This window comes from Ixodes scapularis, unplaced genomic scaffold (genome assembly GCF_016920785.2).
Source record: "Ixodes scapularis isolate PalLabHiFi unplaced genomic scaffold, ASM1692078v2 PGA_scaffold4__175_contigs__length_147842914, whole genome shotgun sequence".
NCBI classification, from domain to species: Eukaryota; Metazoa; Arthropoda; class Arachnida; order Ixodida; family Ixodidae; genus Ixodes; species Ixodes scapularis.
Genome location: NW_024609879.1, coordinates 27,928,205 through 27,945,638, shown reverse-complemented (window position 1 = coordinate 27,945,638; position 17,434 = coordinate 27,928,205). Strand labels below are relative to the sequence as shown.

General features: G+C 43.8%; 2 protein-coding genes across 2 annotated transcripts in view; one reads left to right on the top strand and one right to left on the bottom strand.

The window, feature by feature from the left end:
* LOC120846205 (sodium/hydrogen exchanger 10-like) overlaps nucleotides 1-17,434 on the top strand; it is a 184,747-nt gene that overhangs the window by 120,516 nt on the left and 46,797 nt on the right. The window lies entirely within an intron of this gene.
* Nucleotides 322-7,993, bottom strand: LOC120846206. Its single transcript, XM_040217897.1, has 4 exons — nucleotides 7,898-7,993; nucleotides 4,011-4,227; nucleotides 1,813-1,905; nucleotides 322-402 (listed from the first exon to the last, which is right to left on the bottom strand). Exons 1-3 carry the CDS (start codon nucleotides 7,991-7,993, stop codon nucleotides 1,814-1,816), a joined length of 405 nt encoding a protein of 134 aa, XP_040073831.1. The 3' UTR covers nucleotides 322-402; nucleotide 1,813.

The window sequence follows — 17,434 nt, the reverse complement described above, 5'->3', positions numbered from 1 at the left end:
TACAGGGTCTACATAGGGTCCTTATGAGGTCTGCAGGGAAGCCATACAAGGTCTACAGGGAGTCCAAACGTGGTCCGCAGGGAAGCCATACAGGGTCTATACAGGGTCCTAATAGGGTCTGCAGAGAAGCCATAGAAGGTCTACAGGGAGTACCTACAGGGTCCGCAGGGAAGCCATACAGGGTCTACACAGAAGCCATAGAATGTCTACAGGGAGTACCTACAGGGTCTACACAGGGTCCTTATGGGGTCTGCAGAGAAGCCATACAAAGTCTACAAGGAGTACCTATGGGGTCTGCAGACCCACATACATCTAAGGGAAATGCTAATGTATATATACAACAAAAAGGAGGATCAGTTGTGAACTATTTATTTTACATGTCTTGCACCGGGCATCTGTCACCTGAAAAGAGAAAAAGAACATTTTGGTATACCAGGTAATACCATGAAGACAACATCTCAGAAAGCATGGAATGGATGTAATGCGGTTACTACAGTGACAGTGATGCTAGCAACTTGTTTGAAAAAAAAGCAGAAATTAATAGAGCCAATAATTTGTCAACTTGCTACTTATACGAATCATCTCATCAACAATTCAGTATTTATGATTCCTTCATATATGATACTGCAAAACCCATATTTTTTGCTAATTCTGGACACCTAATTTGGTGTGTTTTTTCAGTTTTATAAAATGCTTGCAAACTTTAAAGGAACACTGAAATGTAAAAAAAAAACTTTTTTATGGCTTAGAACAAACAAGTATAATTAAAAATAAATCCTACACAGGGAAAAATTTTCCATCGCATTATTTATGTCTTGAAACATAATTTTGGTAGAGGTCACGGGCCGCTGTGAGTCCGCCCACAAATCAGCGACCCCGCCCATTACCATTGGCTAAGCGGCCGAACAAGCACGGAAGCCAAAAGGCTCTCTTTCAAGGCTTCGGGCTGCAAGTTCTACATCGTCTGCTAATGTCTTCACCAGCCTGCGGCTACCAAACGTGCACGGCACGGAAAAACAATTTTACAGTTAAAATTTGATACGTCAATCTCCCCTCCGACGAATGAGATGAGAGAATTGGTGCTTAGGTCAACTAAGCACATTTCTGAAGGGCAGAGCTTAGAGTGCGGCTACCTCCATCCTGCCCCACCAAAATTGAATCTTGCGGCATAAATATGCAACAAAATATTAGTTTTCGCGTGCAAGATATATTTTGAATTATGCTTGCTTTTTCTAGGCCTATTAAAAAAATTTTTTTTTTAATTTAGTGTTTCTTTAACGGTCTACTGAAAAGGAAAAATAATGCTTTTTTTAGTCAATCCGGTTGAAACGTATGTAAAAAAAGAAATTTACGTGAAAAAAAAGTTTTTTAGAGCAATATTAATGGCGCGAGATTTATGTTAAATTTTGTGAGCAAAGTCTGTGACGTCAGCGAATGATGATACACTCTTTCCACCTCAATGAGATGGTCAGAGATTCTATCCACCTCAACATGATGGCCCAAGGTGATCCATTTCTCCTCCACCCATCCAAAATGCCGAGAGAAGACAAGTGTAAAGGAGGTGACTACTGACTAAATCGCGTCTTGCGCCATCAATATAGCTCTACAATCTTTTTTTTTTTTTGCGCGTAGAGGTTATTTTTTGACACGCGTGTCCCCACAAGACTGCGTTGTGGTGTTTTTTGCGTGTCCATGACTATAACTTGCATCAGTTAGACAAAAAGAAACGACCTTTGGGGTGTCAAACATTTTAAGGCTCTTACATATATAAAAAAAACATCAAGGATAAATTCATTCAGCACTTCCACTCACCTCACTGGGAAAAATTGTGTTTCTTTGCAAGGTACGAGGCCACGCTGGCCTTCACTGCCTCTTCTTTGTCCCCAAAGATCTTGCATGTGTACGCTAAAAAATAAAATAAATATTAGTTTGTTATTTAGTTATTGTTCCCTAAAGATGCAAACGTATGACACAAGGGGAGAACAAGGTTAAATTCACTGAAATACTACGTTAAGCAGACTTCTCGAAGAGGTAACTATACTGGACCATTTAAAAAGGTGCAACGTCTGCAATGATTTTAACTAACACAAAAAGGTGGTTCTATACTGTCTCACTAAAACCGTGCAGTACAGCCAAAGCCACAGCCCTCGTGAGACAATTAAAGAAAGCTGTTCACTCTTCGCACTGGCTTATGAGGGCTGTCAGTCTTCTGGTTGGCTTTAGGCCAACCAGAAGACTGACTTTCGCTCTTCCCACTGGCTTACGAGGGTTGTAGCTTTGGCTGCACTGCACGGTTTTTGGCGAGACAGAGTATAGTCCTGGGATCTACAGGGAATAAACAAAAGGTTGGTGTTAGAAGTTGGAATGCCACCTTGTGCTGTTGATCAAGTGACCAAAATATATTAGAGAAATTATTGCTGTGAAATTTTTTTGGGCATAGACTAATTCCTATAATGTAGTCCTGCTGCAATAATAATAATTACCAGCATCATGTTGCACGTCGAAAATGCAAAGAATGAGCATTATGCATGGATTCGTTTACTTAGTTGAATACTTCTCTCCAGAACACACGCAAAAAAACCAAAAGCTCCACAACAGTTTAACACACCATGAAATGTTCAAAAGCATAATTATACCAATACATAAGTTACTAATCATTAGTGGAATGTCCTGAAAGATATAGATATTTTTTTAACTGCCAAGATTTTGTTTATTTTAGTAATTTGGGACGTATCACTGGTCAAAATAAAATTTCAAGTGAAATAAAGTAGTGCCAGCCAAAGAAAGTAGCAAAGGTTTGCAATGTATACCACGCAGTCATCATTGATGCATGATGGAAGCAAACAGCCACATGTGCCAAAATTTAATGAAAGTATGTCCGGAATCATGATGCATTAAAACTGTCATGATGTTGCTAGCATACTTACCGGCTTTTAAAGTCAAGTAAAACTGGATTACAAAGTCACCAGGAGGTAAAAGCTCAAACATGATCACCAATGTCAATTAAGTTACACAACTGCCATACACTTCTAAACCGCCAGATTTGTTTCCAAGCTTTTTTTTGAGCACGTAGATTTTCTGAAAGGAAACATGTGTAGGTTAGAAATTCTTTTAATAAAGCAAAGCTCTTTAAAACATAAGGTACAGTTAGCATTAATAAAATTAGAGACAGGTGTAGGTATTTAGCACAAAGATTTCCGTAGCAGGCTAAAACACAGCACCATTGTCTATCTTACTAGTTGTCTTGAGTGCTAGCGAAGTTATGTTTGCAAGCATATGGCTTTCAGAAAGGTCTTCTCTGTGCATATGCTTGTGCAAACATTGTATTCTGCTAAACATGGTTAAAAGAGCATATATGACATAAAATACACAGAAGGAATGGACAAACCAGAGCGCTGGAGCTCCTCAGAACTTTGTCCTGTCAGATTTGTCTCTTCCTTTTGTGTCATTTGTGCACTGTTTCAACCATGTTTATTGTATACCAACTCACACAGCTCACCATTTGCTACATTGCATTCTGCTGAGTCACACTCTCAAGCCCATGTCTTTGCTAGCGCCGTAGACAACTTGTAAAATAAAGTACAGGGGTAAAAGGCCCCAAGTCAATTATTAGGCATAGTGTATTGTCTAAACCAGGGGTGGCCAAGCTGCGGCTTTCCCCGTGTTAAAGTGCGGCTCGCCGCCCCCTCCCTTATCTTTCCTCTCCCCCCCTCCGGAGCACTTCCCCTAAAAGAGAAATGAAACGCGTTTTAAATCGAAAGACAGGTTGCGGTTTGGTAATGTTGTGCTACTGCTGCCTTACGCACAATTGGACGGCTTTTTACTCAGTTAGACCGAAATTAGTTCGAGTTTCGTTTATTGCTCTAAACAAAAATCGGCCTCCCCCCTCCCCGCGGCTCTTGAAATGTTTGTGATTTTTTTTGCGGCTCTTAGGCCGGGTCAGCCTGGCCACCCCTGGTCTAAACGGATGAGCTGAAGAAAAATACTAATTGCAACAGTTCCGAACATACCAATCACTGCATTAACTCGTACGGGGTCCAGCCCTGGTTTTACTGTATCCTCCTTTTGTGCATTGCACTTTTTGCCAAAGAGCGAGTGGCCATTGAGCTCCTCATCTGAAAACACAATGGTTAGGAGGCCCCTTGCGAAAGGCCCAGGACTTGTCTCCTTTCTTTTTAGCTGCTCTAACAAATTTTCATCCACATGAACGTTGCTTCCAATGTCCACCTTGAAGGAAAAAGAAAAAGAGGCGTCAACAGCTTGGCACATTTCACTTAAATACCTAAAGTTGATATGCAAGCTTCCTCGATTTTAGAAGTTGTATACATAGGTTGCACCTGACGCCATTTGGTCCTCCTTTCGGGTGGACAAGCTTCCTCAAGCATAGCCTTTAGTGTACCTAGTCTACAAACATTGCGAGCGACCAGAAATGAGTAAGCAGGCTTCTGCCAACAGCAAGGACGAAGGACATGACGTCACATGCAACCAGTGTATAAGAATGCACATAAGCAAGGCATCTGCAACAACCACATAAAACTGCTATTTCATGATAAGAAAATTTTAATACCATGCAATTGATCGTTAGATCTTTCTAGCATTTGAGGGATCCAGTTGGTCAACTATAGTAGTTCCGAGGCTCCGCCTCATCTTACAATATTTTGCAGAAAATGCTGCCAGCCACCACGGAGCCAACCCAACACTTTTAGCGTGCCACATGACTGTGTTCCATGCCCACCTGCTTCCAACGTGGAAGTCATGTGGCACCTTCTAAGCGGTGTATTGGCTCCAATGGCTTGTAATTTCTACTGTGGTATACTGTAAGGTAAAACAGAGTATAAGTTAATGCAAGTAAGTAGGCATTAGACGACAAGGAGACTTTTATTTTAATTAGATACAGAAACTTCACGTTGCGACTGTTACACCTTTTGCTGTAGCTAATTTCCAAGAGGGCAACTTCGATGGAACTAAAACGCTTGCACACTTTAGAAAAGCTCGTTAGTTTTTTTACAATGTATGTGCACTGAGCGAAAGTTAGAATGAGTGTGACATCCATGTTTCTTTGCACTTTTGTCACACCAGTCATTTACAATTATAAATGGTCCCTTCGTATATTGGTGGCTTTAAAGGGAAGCTGAAACAGTTTTAAAAAAAAATTAGATAGAGATTCATTATAGCATAGTTTTATCCTGTGAATCTGAATATCACGTTTGTTTTTCCCGAAGATGTTACTAAACGCGAGAGAACACGAAAAACCTCTGACCAGTCGTGACGTCGTAAGAGGACCATTTGGTTGCCAAGCGCTCGTCGCTCGAGGGCCGCACGTGTAATCGCAAGCTGGCCAGGTATATTCCCCCGTACACGCATCAGTCGTGACATCTCTGCCCTTCTTAAAAATAGCAAGAGTGCCCATACATAGCTTCGATATACGCTGAAGATGCGCGCGAGCGGAGATTCTGAAAACTCCTTTTGCGACGTCACGCTCCAGGAAGGAGGGCCTTCAGCGGTATTTTGAAGATAATTTTCTGCAGCCTTCATACACAAACTTAAAAAAAAATAACCTCGATATTCGAGATCTTGGAGGTCAACGGAAAATGATTTAAGTGTGTTTCCTCAGATACAAAACCACCTCAGCTTCCCTTTAACGAGTGCTTTCCGCCACACTATTTGCATTCTTGGGAGGTTTTCAATTTAAAAAGAAAATAAACTGGTGGTCAAGCAGCCCAAACAAAAGATTGTTTGTTTTTGCTGTTCTTCTATTTATCTTAAGTGAAATGTTGCCATGGATTGTACTATACTCCGTCTCACCCTGCGATGGTCTAGGGCCCGAAGGCTGGCGGGCCGGGCACTACCTCAGAAAAGCTTGCATCCACATTGCGAAAGAGTGCGCGAGAGAAATTCCGACACGCAGAACACGAAGTGCACTAATCTTACGGATATGGTTCTCTGTTATGATAGCGTGCTATTTTACATTGGTGAAGTAAGGGTATATGGTATTTAGTTCCATAAACATTATTGCCATATTTTGTAAACATGTCAACCATTTCGAAAAGTTGAACGGCGCGCAGGCAACGCTGACATAAAGTCGTTTAGCCTTAGCCATAACAATCCAACCCAATCTTAGTGTACGTACAGCTGCAACGGAAAAAGAGTAGCACAAGTGGCTGACGCCCGGATCGGCAAAATCACGACGCAAGGCGCTATTGTTCCCAAGCTTGCCGATAGCGAGATTGCCAGTCACGTTCCATGTCGGCCAACGCGGGGGTGGCCGACAGGAAGCAGCCTATCCTAAAGCCCGTATCTCGAAAGCTATCTTATCCCTTAATTTTCTGCTGGCCACCCCCACATTGAGATATTGAACGCGCCTGGTACTCTCGTTAATATAGGAGGGCTCCGAAACAATAGCGCCGCGTTTCGCCATTTGTCTGCTCCGGTTATCGATCACTTGTGCCACTCTTTTTCCGTTGCAGCTGTACATACACAAAGATTGGTACGGACCATGTGTGTATGTGCGCACATGGTCCGTACATACGCTATCGTGTCAAACACTCTATCTGACTCATATTCATTTTTTAATGGCCACTGGTTCTGATCCCAGGTTCCCTCTGCCAAATTGCTTCCACACGGTATTTAATCCCTTCAGTAGTCTTTGGTAGTGGCAAGCAGACGGAGCCGCCGCGGGGGCTCGATAAGCAGACAAAAAACTTGCCTCCGCATGACGCGTCTTGGCGCACCGATACGTATGACAAAGCAAATATACCACGTGGTTTCTAAAAGGCTCGTGGTTGGACCCGGCGGCCTGTAGCATTGGGCTTTAGACCATCGTAGGATGAGACGAAGTATAGTGTTTAGACCATGCTCATTTGGGGCACCAACTTGGATAGTAAGATATAATGTCTATATCCAGCCCAAGTAAAATGCAAAAACCACAGATGTGTTCACATAACAGTACTGCAAAGTGTACATCCCATATTGGTAGATGCGTTTCAATAGCCTTTCTTGCCTCTATGCATATGCTGCTAACGGTGACAACAGTAAAGCTATTAAATAAAACAAGGCAGGCCAATGGTGCTGGCAACAATTATCAAATCAATGTCGCGCCCAACAGATGACTAACCAAGGTGGTTCCCACCAGGTGCTCCTTACAGCTTATTTACAACTATTCAAAGCTTCAGATATTAAAAGCAACGGTCGATAATTCCTTACAAAAAGAATGGGCAGTCAAGTGTGATAAACCTTCCAGGATTCAAGGTTGTAGATTTTATGGTGGTTGGCCTACTCAAAAATGATTTTCAGCCCATATATTTATCGTTTTAAACAAGGCATATGTCTTCGGTAAACAAAAATGAAAAAGTTGGTGCACCACGAGCATGTATTGAAAGAAAAAAAAATTTAGTAGGTTTGTCTCCCACAGGTCGTGCCCATGCAAACAACTGGAACTTCACATAAGCTCCCTCATTTCAAACTCTCAGCTGACGATTAAATTGCAATGACACTGGTATTTTGCATGCATACAAGGTAGCACATGGCCATGACTGACTGTATCGAAACATTACTGTGATGTCCATGCACTGTATGCCACATGCCGAGCTAGACCTTGAATTGGTTGCCATGTTTCATTGGACATACTGATATGCCGGTCAGTAAGCATGTTCATTTCTCGATGCAAATCAGTCTAATGCTACCGTGTGAATAGGAATTAGTGTTTTTAAAATATTAAAAAGGAAACTGGGCAATTTATTTCTTACGAGGCAAAAAAAATATAGAATAAAGAAACATTCAATTTATGTTCAATGTCCATTTAAGACACTTGGCCCTGAGCCCCATATTAGACTCATGAAGTTCTCAAACAGTGTTTCCAGTAAAACTGCTCGATCCAAATAAATTAAGTTGAACATACCAGTACTGCGGGAATGACGTTCGCTACAGCAAATGCTGGGTGCGCCGGAAGCTGCTCAACAAGCACCTGCAGAGATTTCTTCATACGCCTCGCCATTTTTGGGAGGTCTGGAAAGCAGTAGAGTAACCATCAATTATTTGATTAGAGACTAACGAAGAGAGACAGTCGCTGTCCCCTCCTCCCAGATATTTCGGACTGTTAAAGAAAGCAATACGGGGAAATAGGGCGTGGTCGAGCTTATTTTAATCTGAAATTATTTATGCATATGTAGAGCGACTGTCGCTCTTCACTGAATTAAAGATTGTGTAGATGGTCATTGTTAGAGACTCGTTGTTAGAAGGCACTACTCGTCACATGCTCAGTGGCTCGGAAGTTCAAAGCTATGTCTTTTCGTCCTAAATACCTGTGCCAATAGTAAAAAAAAAAAGAATAAATGCGGGGATAAAAAGCTGGTGAAAAAAAAAAAACTATCAAGAATTCGCCGGAGGTGTTGTATTCTTGCATATTCAGAGGTTCAGAACATCGGAACAATCTTCTTTTACCAAAATGTGTACAGGCTAAAAGAAACACGTCCCAGGAACGTGAAGCGAAAAAACATTTTTTTCTTTTAATGACGTGCTGAACTTGAACACTATTAGGAATCTTCTCCCATCAGTTAATTTATTCCTTAATGTGAAAAAACAATAAATACATTATTTTGTATTCTGCAGATGGCAATGATATGTACTGTCTGTGGTGTTAATTCAAATGTGATACCTCAAACAACTTAAACAAAAATAAATATCAAGTTTAAGGCAAAACAAAATGCCCAAATGAGTCAGGTTTTTTTTTTTTCTCGTACTTGGAGTAGATTTATAATCTTAATGTGCAAATGAAACTAGTCAAATACATATTTGAGGTAAGTTTGAACTAGGTGCGTTCAGTCGCTGATTGTTGACGGACCATTCATATTAGTTTGAACTTTATTTTGAGACACTCAAAAATAAGCGGCTCAACATATGGAGTTTAAACTTGCCTCGAACATATATTGTACTAGTTTCATTTATTCATTAAAAATTCAAATCTCTACCTGATGATAAAAAAAAATTAAGAACTGGTTAATTTGAGAATCTGGGCATTCAAATTATTTTTTTTTGCACTTGTATTGAGATTTACATTTTTAATATGTAAATCTGACCAGCACGACGTATTCGACGCAAGCTTCTACTTGATGCGTCGAAACTCGACGCATCAAGTTGAAACTTTATTTTGCAACAGCCTGTAGGTTATGATTCAAAATTACTAAGGCCATACCAAGTCCAGCTTCCGCCCGAGTCAGCCTTTCCTCGGCTAGGATCCGCTGGTCCCGAAGGTTTGCATTTTCCCTTTCTAGGTCAGCGACCCGTTTCTCTAACTCCTCAATCCTCTCGGCCTAGTTGCAGCAGCATTTTTGAAAAAAAAAATTATGCTTTTATTTTAAAACCTGATCACCTACATTCGGCGACAGCTTTTCTTGGCATTTCCGGGGAGAGGAGGAGGGCTTGCGCACAGCTTTATTCAGCGTTCAAAATGGGAGTTGGAATGCGTGCCTGTGCCTTCCACGGCATTGGCAAGAAAAGTTGTCACCGAGTATACCGTAGACTACCATGCACCCTGCCCATTCCACATTAAGCGCCGATATCCAAATTTTTAAAAGCTGAGAAAATATGCACAGTACATTTATATGTAAAATTTATGACCGGACAAGCGCCCATTCCCCCTTTTTTCGCGATTATCTCTAAATTTTGAGTGGGCGCTTGCCCGGTATTTTACGGTAGCTGTTTGTTCTAAAGCGTAGGCCTTACAAATTCAAATAAGGACATATGAACTGAACTGAAATAGCAAGTCAAGCTTAATTACAAGACAACAACACTTTAAGGTTTGATTTAATATGTCACCAGAACTTAAAATAACTGAAAGCTGAATAGGGCTATAAATGATGATGGTGATGGTTCATGCAGTGTGTTCCTTTGCAGCTATGCTAAAGTCACAACCACAGTGCTGTGGTTCGGCATATTTTCTCCAGCTTCCCAATGGCAGCAACTATCATTTCCGGAATTTTCAAGAAACTTCTATTTTAAACAGCAATTGAGCTTGAAATCCACCCTATTACGGATAAGTCTGCCAGCATTGAAATGCTTCGCCCACTAGAAAATAGGTCAAGGTTCGGCGGGTAATTCAGAAATTTGAGTTCTCTGATTCGGATAACTGGGACGAGGCAATGGAGCATTCTGCATAAAATCCTCATCATAGAAATCAGTGTACCCAATGCTGACAGCACAAAATTGCAGAAAAAAAAGAAGAAATAACGAGATAGCAAAGGTAAAACAAGAGCTTGAGCTCTCGGACTGCTTCAGGGTGCCCTTTCACATGCTCCAGAGCAAAGAAGAGAGACTCGTAATACAAAATGGTGTATAGGATGTATTTACGCACGGCTTGCGAGCAGTGCATCCTGGAAAAAGCGCCATCTTTGCGTCATGTTAGCAGACAGCTGCATCGGCTAGGAATTGCAGGCCGATTCAATTCGTCAATTCTTCCCCATGTCTAGCACAGTTACAATGTCGTCGTCAAGCAGTTCTTCATTGGCTCTTTTGGCCCAAATTAAAGAGGACGGGAACATACACTAAGAGGAGGAAGTCTAAATTTGTTTTCGTTTGCTCGACAACCGAGTTAAAATGACCGATATTCAGGATTACCTGATACTAAAGGCAAGTGCTTTTTTCACATGCAAGCAAGTGAAGGCTTACAAATGATATTTGCGTAAAGCCTGTATTGCATGTAGGCCACTTAACGAAGGAAAGACTGAGTAACTGCAATCGATTACTGTCACCCGTCTCATGCTCGGTTCTAGATTTGTCAAAAACTTCGCTCATCGCCTGGAACGAACGCATACGTGCGAAAATACGAGGTCGCTTTCTGCGACGAGACAATGTGAATGGTGCCCAGGAATCGGCATGAAAGATGTGACCGTTAATCTCTAGAAGCATGTACAGTATGCTCACGGCACTTAGATCCTGCAGCCGAGCGACGATAGGGGTCAAATCACTTGTAAAATCGCCAATACAGGTTTTCCGTAAATGTTTTTTGTAAGCCTTTACTTGCTCGTGCCCGAGAAGAACACTGGCCTTTAGCATCAGGTGGTTTCCACTTGCAGTCAAAGCTAGCCGTCTCAGATGAGATCCTTCGGCTGTCGAGCAAACAAATCCATGCTGTAAATTTCTACATTCTCCTCCTATACTCTGTTTCACCTTGTGTTGTACCGAAGGAAAGGCTACAAGCGCGAGCTCCTTGCTCTAGGGCACACCTCGGCGGCACAAGCTCTCGTGCACCGAGGACAGCTGCCAACGCTACGAGCTCCCGCATCTAGGCTTCGCTGCAGTACAACATAAGGTGATACGGAGTATAGCGTATGCCCCCCGTCCACTTAAACTTAGGCCAAAAGAGCCGATGGAGAACAACTTGACAAAGATGACACTGTAACTTAGCCGGACGCAAAGACGAATTGTTGGAGGCAGCTCGGTCAGAGCAGTACAACTGCACGGGTGCGGCCAGGAACACCCAGCCGGCATGGCAGCTGCCGCTATCTGCTAACAGGGAAGCAAGGATGGCGCTGTTCTCAGAATGTACCGCTCGCAAGGCGTGCGTAAATAATCCCTATAGCTTATGCTCCACAGTTCACTTAAAGTGATGCGGAACCGAAATCTGGATTCCACAAAACACAGCGGCAAAAGTGTGCAACTGGATGCTACAAACACCAAAACATCACTCATACAACAACATCTCGAACAGATGACCGTATGTTTCTAAAAAGAAAGCGCATTTGACAGATTTCTTTACATCTTGTTTCTCCGAAGTAGAGGGAACTTCCTCACGCCTTCCCCGCCTCGTGGCCTTGAAGGGGAAAAGCGAAGAGAGAAGAAAATGAGATCGCCTCGTCGGCCTGGTTCAATCTCGACCTCTTTTTCCAAACATACGGCCGTCCATTTGAGATATCACCTTATGAGTAGTGTTGTAGAGATTGTAGCGTCCCGCCTACATTTCCTGCATTGTTTTCTTGTAATCCAAATTTCAGTTCACCATCCCTTTAAGGGAGAATGAAGTATGTATATAATGGCTTAAAGGGGCCCTGGAATCATATGTACGAGTCTAACATTTTCGCGGTTTCCACAACAAGCAAGCCACAGTAACTAAATATCAGTGTGACTTATTTTAACTGGACGACGCAGAAACCTTCTCCACCTATGGGGGTGACCTGCAGTGCAGAAACTGCGCGATATACGACGTCTTTGGTCCTGGGCTTACAACTGGTCAGAGCCGCTAAAAGCTCCTCTTTAGTCGAAACACAAAATTTAACTGGTGCGAACCATTTCACTTATTTAGAAAAGTAGTTGTTCACTATTTTAGATCAGAAAAGAAACAAATGCAGTTCATAAAGTACGGTAGCAAGAAATGATCCGTCGATATACCCGCCACCAAGCGGTGGGAAATACTAGAAAAGGATAGTGGGATCAGGCAGCAATGAGCGGCAAGCGTAGAAAGGTCACGGATGTACGCGGCAGCGCTGTGCTCGTATACAGGCTCGAGGGTCCAACCGGTTCCGAGCGTTCCGAAGGCCTTCGGCGAGAAGGTTCGGCTTGCGGTATGGCCGTACAGCAGCGCGAAGTGGCTCCCGTTCTGAACTGATCTCTATCCCGTGTTTGCTGTCATTTCTGACCAATGAAGTGTCATGCCAAATTAGTGTGTAATCGCGCAGCAAATGCAATGCGAGCCGCCCTGGCTGCCCACTTCATACAGCCTATCCAGAACATGCTTTAGAGGGGCCCTCTCGAGCCGTCGACAGGGAGTGGGGCAGCTGTGAGCGCTCGCTGACCTTAAGGTCACGGCCACTCAAGCGACCAAGGATGTCATGAAGGAGGTTATTTTTTGCCTGTTTTTGTAATTTTAATTTGCCCATAACTTTTAAAATAAACCAAAATTCAAGAAAAGTCTTATTAAGCTACTACGTTCAGTGCGCTCAGGTGCGGTGGAAATTAAAAACCACAAAAAAAAGCCCTCGCAGGACTTCTTCAAAGGGGCCCTGCAAGAACTTTTTTACTGGTTTTTAATTTGCACTGAACGTAGTAACTTAATAAAACTTTTCTTAAGTTTTGCTTTATTTTAAAAGTTATAGGCGAATTAAAATTACAAAAACAAGCAGAAAATAACCTTTCATTACGTCCTTGGTTGCTTGAGTGGCAGTGAACTAGAGGAGGGGTAGTGAGCTCAGCGAGCGGTCACGGCTGCCGCATTCCGTGTCGACGGCTCGAGAGGGCCCCACTAAAGCATGTTTTGGATAGGCTGTATGAAGCAGGCAGCCAGAGCAGCTCGCATTGCATTCGCTGCGCGATTAAACACTACTTCGGCATGACACTTAATTGGCCATAAACGACGACAAATGCAGGGTAAAGATCAGTTCAGAACGCGAGCCACTTCGCGCTGCCATACCACCAAAAGGACAAACCGCAAGCCAAAGTTGCTCGCCAAAGGCCTTGGGAACGCTCGGAACCGGTCGAATCCTCTAGTCCATAAGACTGCAGCGCCGCCACATACATCCGGGACCTTTCTACGCTCGCCGCTTGTGGGTGCCTGATCCCACAACACCTTTCTAGTGTGCGCCGCCTTTCCCACTGCTTGGTGGCAGGTATGTCGACAGGTCATTTCTTGTTTCTGTACTCTCTAAACTGCATTTGTTTCTTTTCTGACCTAAAATAGTGAACAAAGCAACTGAAACGGTTCGCACCACTTGTATTTTGTATTTCGACTAAAAAGAAGCTGATAGTGGCTCTGACCAGTAGTAAGCACAGGGCCAAAAACGTCACATATCGCACGCTTTCGGCACCGCGGGTCGCCTCCGCAGGTGGAGGTTTCCGTGTCGTCCAGTTAAAATATGACGCACTGATATTTAGTTACTCTCTCCGTTCCCGCTGGCTTGCCCGAACCCTGAAGGACGTGGAAACCGCAAAAGAAGGTAGATGCTTAAATATGATTGCAGGGCCCCTTTAAGGCATGGGACACAAGACTTTCTGCGGCAACGTGCCTCTCAGAACCTGGAATAAATTTTGGTATTCTGTTATCGCGTAAATAATTTGTTTCTTTACAGCTTCAACAACCACACAAGCATAGTAGAGCCCCATGAAAACAAGTCAACATTAGAAAAGGGCAAGTCAATACATAATAATTTGTTACTTCTCTCTCATTCCTAGTTCTGTGGTACCTTTTGTGGATGCAGCTCTTTATATGTGGCAGCCAGCCTGTTCCTCTTTTTCTCCATTGCCATCTCTCCTCCTAAATTAAGAAACAAATATACCAAGCAACATCATAACACTGACGTTAAACAGAGCAACATCTCCCAACACCTCGACGTTGCAATACTTGCAACACAGGTTTTTTTTTTTTGCGTTTACGTTCAGGGCCGTAGGGCCCAGCTGGCCCAGCCCTGTCTGTCTCTCTCTCTCTTCTCCTCCACTCCCCTCCAATCCCTCCCTCCCTCCCTTCCTCCGTCCCCCCCCCCTCCCCCCCGCCCCCCTTCCGCTTCTTGAATATATATCCTAGCTACGGCACTGCCTACGTTTGTACAAATTTTAAATATACATAGCGTGACGTCACAAAAAGGACATCGACACTTAATTGCGTTTTATTTACACAAGGCGAGAAGTCTAACTTTTACCGCCTAGGTTGGTGGCACAAAACGTGCCCCTGCGAAGCATGGGCCGCTCGAGCGCTTGAAACATCCCGAGCCACTGCATTCGTGCGCTAGTTTTGGCAATGCTGTCTCCCACGAAATCTTAGCTAAGACGCAGTTTCTAGCAAACTGGTCCTGCAACAAAACGGCGCGACAAGATCATAGAGCTGGGAGCGGACACGTTTTACACTTTTTTTTTCGAAATAACTGGCCCTACCTCTTCACAGGTGACGCCGAAATGTGAAACGCGGTATTACAAGGCAAAGACAACTTAAGAAGCTCACCTATTGCCAACAAGTACGCTGGTGCTGCTGCCTTGTTCTTGTCCCATTTGACGAGGTGGTCCTTGTCACGGACAAGATCGATGTATGTTGGGTCACTGCAGAGCCGGCACGACAATTCCTCGCCCACTAGCGTTCTCACAGAATAAACGTCCCATTTGTTGGCGCTTTTCCACTTGATTAAGATATGCGTCATGGTATACAGAGACCGAGAACAAAAATCCGAGGCGAAATGGGTGAACGGCGAAGAAACGTGGTGCAACGGTGCAACCAAATAAACAGAATTGCAGAACGGATAGTACCCACCTTGGCATGTGCAACTATATTGGGCGGTAGCCTGCGCCACCTATCGACGTTTCCTTGGAAGCGACCGCCCTGATGCAAGAAGGGTTTTGTAACAGATTTATGTTGCAGTATTATTACATTTCTAAAACGTGGGAAAACTTGTTGAGTTTCCCAAGTCCCTGAATTTCGCAAATATAACTTTTTGTTTTTAATTTCAGAGCATTTGAACGCTTAAAAAGTGTAACAGACCAAGTTCAGTCGGACACTTTCGGCGACTTCGGTCGATCTGGGCACTTTCAGGCTGCGCGTCTGGCAACAGCTTATTTCAGAGAAGCCAAGCTTAATCCAATATCAAAGCCACAAATGCAGGTTTCACTGATGCGTGCTTTGTCCCCGCTTTGCTGCCATTCCGGTGAATCGATTGTGTGTAGTTCTGTAGCTTGACTAGGAATACAGAAATGCCGGGTGAAGCGGTGCCGGGCGATGCGGTGCCGGGTAGTGCGGTGCCGGGTGATGCGGAGCCTCAGAGGAAGCAAAGAAAGCGAAGGAAGCGCTACAAGGAGTACTTGTGGGATCGAAGTTATGAAATGAAATGCCGGGGCGCGCGAAGCGCAGATTAGACAAGGGAAATGCAGTTGGAAGCGTCGCTGGCGCCAGTGACGCTCGTCCCCTCCCGCAACCGGAGAGAACTCAGCGGCGTCAAACGACATGCACGGTGCAAATGACGCGATGCAGACGACCCCTTCATGCGACGCCACTACTACAGAATCCTCGAGTGGTGACGAGAACATCCCTCCCACCGCTACTAACGCGGTGCCGAGCACACCACCGAACAGGGACGACGGTGTAGACTCATCGAGCAGCGAGGACGGTGCAGACTCATCGAGCAGCGACGAAAGTGTCCTTCCTGCAGCTAGTGAGACTGGCTCAGTACCGTCAGAAATCGGCGAACTGGTAATAATGGCTCAATCTTGCATAAGAGTAATGCTATATGCACTACGTAGTGCAGCTTCACTAGAAGTTGCTATAGACCGTTCTATGAGGGTCATAGCAGAGAGGGTAAAAGAGAAAAAAATGCTCTCGCCCGGCTGTCGTCTGCTCCGCCGAGTGGGCAGTACCTAGCATCCGGCTGGCGTACAACCTCTGTTTAAAATCGCGTAATTTTGGGAATTTCAAGCGCATATGCGCAGATTTTGGTATGCCAGATATCGTGTATTACTATGCTAGGTAAAAAAAGACTAACAGAGTCCAATTGCTCTGTTATCTGCGTGCAAATAAAGAAAAAAGAAAATAGGGAAAACTGTGTCAGACTGGCCGGTCTCTCAAGTGGAAAGTGAATCCAGTGGCTGTACCTTTTTTACCATACAAAGTTCGTACTGGTGTAGGCCTTTAGCGCACATGAGTGGATGTCTGAAATAATAAATACAAACGTGCTCTCCTGCCACAATACACGCAGTAGTTGAGGGTAGTACTGCCGGCTGACTCAACTGCTGTTTAAGTAACAGAAAAAAGATATATCAGTTGATCGTTTACCGAAGTAGAACAACAGAGAGCTCTAGGCTGATTTTGGAGTAGCCATAACTATTCTAAGAACGCGAACCACTTCACAACGGCAGCCACGAGTGAGAGTTTGATGTTCCGTACAGCCCGCCGATACAGCCCAAAGATGGAAAATGGCAACCTCCTGTTTTGTCGCCTGCTAGCGGAGTTGGGCGCGTGCTCTCTTTCTCGTTTTACCCCGCCGAACCCGCTGAATTTCCCTGAAGTATGGAGAGGGCGCTGCTGTCGAACAAAATGGTGCTGCCCAGAGAGCACTAAATGGATTGGTCTATATGGACTACGCGAAACTCGTTCGGTCCAGTATAAAACAAATTGTCAAATCGTATCTATTGAAACTAGTGTGGCGTAGTGGAAAGCTGTCTACTGCATGCGCTGCAAGTCACGGGTTCGAACCATAGCACAAGTCAACTCTTTTTTTAAGAACAGCATTTTCCAATATTTACGACATTTCTTTTTTACAATTATCACCAAAAAAAAAGTTTTGGGGGCTGCAATTGAGGAGAGCAGGACTTGGTCCACACATATTTCCACCCCCAGTCTATGCAACCCAGCTGAACAATTACATTGGTACCAATTAGGTGTTCACTAAAGCTGTACGCACGACGTCGTGCACCTTGACCGCAAGTTGCTATACGCAAAACGTTTTGGTTCTCATATGAAACCGACTGTCAA

Excerpts from the sequence above, each read along its gene's own strand:
- LOC120846206 (XM_040217897.1), bottom strand. The coding sequence starts at position 7,993 with ATGGCGAGGCGTATGAAGAAATCTCTGCAGGTGCTTGTTGAGCAGCTT. Across the intron at positions 4,228-7,897 it reads ACGTCATTCCCGCAGTACTG|GTGGACATTGGAAGCAACGT; the intron begins GTATGTTCAACT and ends TTTTCCTTCAAG. Across the intron at positions 1,906-4,010 it reads ACGAGTTAATGCAGTGATTG|CGTACACATGCAAGATCTTT; the intron begins GTATGTTCGGAA and ends TTTATTTTTTAG.